This window comes from Psammomys obesus, unplaced genomic scaffold (assembly GCF_907164565.1).
Source record: "Psammomys obesus unplaced genomic scaffold, mPsaObe1.curated_primary_1811, whole genome shotgun sequence".
Lineage (NCBI taxonomy): Eukaryota > Metazoa > Chordata > Mammalia > Rodentia > Muridae > Psammomys > Psammomys obesus.
The window spans coordinates 13,712,043-13,714,047 of NW_026596117.1; the positions used below are offsets into that span (position 1 = coordinate 13,712,043).

Below are 2,005 nucleotides of genomic sequence, written 5' to 3' on the forward strand. Positions count from 1 at the left end.
CTGCATCCAGGAAGAGCTCCGAATTCTTCAAAGTTGGATGCCTGGATATCAGTCTAGGTGGGATTTCGACTTTACAGAAGTTTTAACGTCAACAGCATAACCGTTCTAGCTAAAAGTTAAGACTTCAAAAAGGATGACTTACAAGGATAATTTCCCGCAGATGTTTAAGTCAAAATAAAACCAGAGGGAATGCTTCTCATGTCCTCTCTATTTAATCGATGTGTGATTTTAAGGTGTGGGGTCACAGGCTCATCAGGAGGTATCTTATGACAATTTCAGCTTTGGTTTAGATTTTTAAATAGGACTATTTCTCTGCCTCTACGGTGGCGTGGAACTGATGGCTTTGATAAGTACCGCTTCACGGCTCCGAAATTATGTCAGACCCAATTCCTGTTTTCAAAAATAAAATGCAGGGTCCCTGTTCCACTGCCAGACTTCACACAAAGCAGCCCCCTCCTTTCACTGCCCTCCTCACACAAAGCAAGCTTTTACCCCCGCTACCTAAAGGGGAGTGTCGTCCACCCGGCCTACCCACAAACATGCCCATCTCACTCCAGTCCAAAACACTGGCTGCTACTCTGTATGTCCCGGTACTTCGTGTTACCTCCTGTAGCAGACCCCTCCCCATAGCCAAAACGTCCAGAACACCGTCCAAAAGCCGGTCTTTCACACAAAGCAAGATCCCTTCCTATGAAGCAGCCTGCTACCTCTGAGTGCAGGCCCACGGGGGCTGTGCCAAGCCACAGAGCCCATCTGGGTCCAGTTGGGTCCAGCGCCTGGAGGTTCCACGACCCAGAGGCGAACTAGCTTACAGACCCGTTTCCAAGGCACGCCTCGAACCCCCAATTCCGGCCCACCAGCCCGCAGCAGAAGCAGGCAAAGCCAGCGTCCCCGCCACAGCCGAGCCCACCCTCCTTCCCCGGGGGGGAGCCTCCCCGGCCCGGCGCCCCGCGCTCACCAGCTCTCCTCTTCCTCCTCCCAGCCTGACAGGCGCTCCAGCTCGTCGGGCCGCAGCGGCTCCACCTCGTCCAGCAAGCCGCCCTCGCCTGCCGCCAGCAAGGAGGCGGCGTCCCGCAGGTCCTCGCTGCTGGTCCGCCGCGGGCCCGAGTTCGGCCCGCCGCCCGCCTTGGCGCCCAGGCCCAGCGGGAAGCCCCGAGGGGACGCCGCGCCCGAGCAGGGGGTGGACACGCCGACCCGAACAGGGCTGCCCGGCCCGAGGAGGCCTGCGCCCTGCACGGCTCCCGAGCGGCTCCTGAGCTGCTCGTTCTGCTTCTCCAGCTTCTTCACCAGCTCCTGCAGCTTCCGCACCTCCTGGTCCGCGTTCACATTGGAGTTAACGTCCTCCATGCCGGCCGCGCCGCCCGCTCCGACTCCCAAGCCGCAGGGGAAGCGTGGGGGAAAGAGAGGCGTTATCGCCGCCGCTCACGCTAGCCGAGGCGCCGGCATAGAGCAGGGCCAGGCCCCACCGCCAGGGTCCCCCCGGCTCGGGTTGCGAAGCGCCGCTGGCCCCAGCCGAGCCGCCTCATCTGCGCCGGCTCCGCGACTGGTGGAGGCGGCGCCAATATCCGGCCTCGGCCGCCATCTTCCCTCCGTCCCTCCGCCCCCTGCCGGCCAGCCCGGTCGGTGACCTCAGAGCGTCGGGGGAGGACGTGGCCGCCCGCGGGCTGAAAGGACCCGGCGCCCGGCTCGCGGCGGGGCGGGGCTGGGGCGGAGCCTGTGAGAGGGACGGGCCTGGGTGGGCGGGGTCAGAGTTGGGGGCGGAGTCTCAGCCGGAAGGGGTGTGGTGGGCGCCGGCGAAGGGTGGGCGGGGCCGAGCTAGCTTTGGAGTCCTGCCCTGGCTGGCTGCCCTACCCCAGGCTGTTCGCGGGCGGCGCGGAGACAGAGAACCCGGCTCGGGCTCGGACTGCGGATCGGTTTCAGCCCCGCCCTGGGCGTCTGTGGCGAGGGGTGGGTGCTGAGACTCGCGCCCCGGCGGCCCCGCCTCGTCGCATGGACAGTTCGCTGG

At 64.0% G+C, this 2,005-nt stretch overlaps 1 protein-coding gene across 2 annotated transcripts in view; it reads right to left on the reverse strand.

The window, feature by feature from the left end:
* The window catches only part of Slain2 (SLAIN motif family member 2), a 76,583-nt gene extending 74,971 nt beyond the window's left edge, over positions 1-1,612 (reverse strand). For both annotated transcript variants that reach the window (XM_055629335.1, XM_055629334.1), the window contains exon 1: positions 959-1,612. In XM_055629335.1, coding sequence (XP_055485310.1) covers positions 959-1,347 — 389 coding nt within the window. In that variant the 5' untranslated portion in view covers positions 1,348-1,612. The remainder of the gene's footprint in view (positions 1-958) is intronic.
* Between the last annotated feature and the right edge of the window lie 393 nt (positions 1,613-2,005).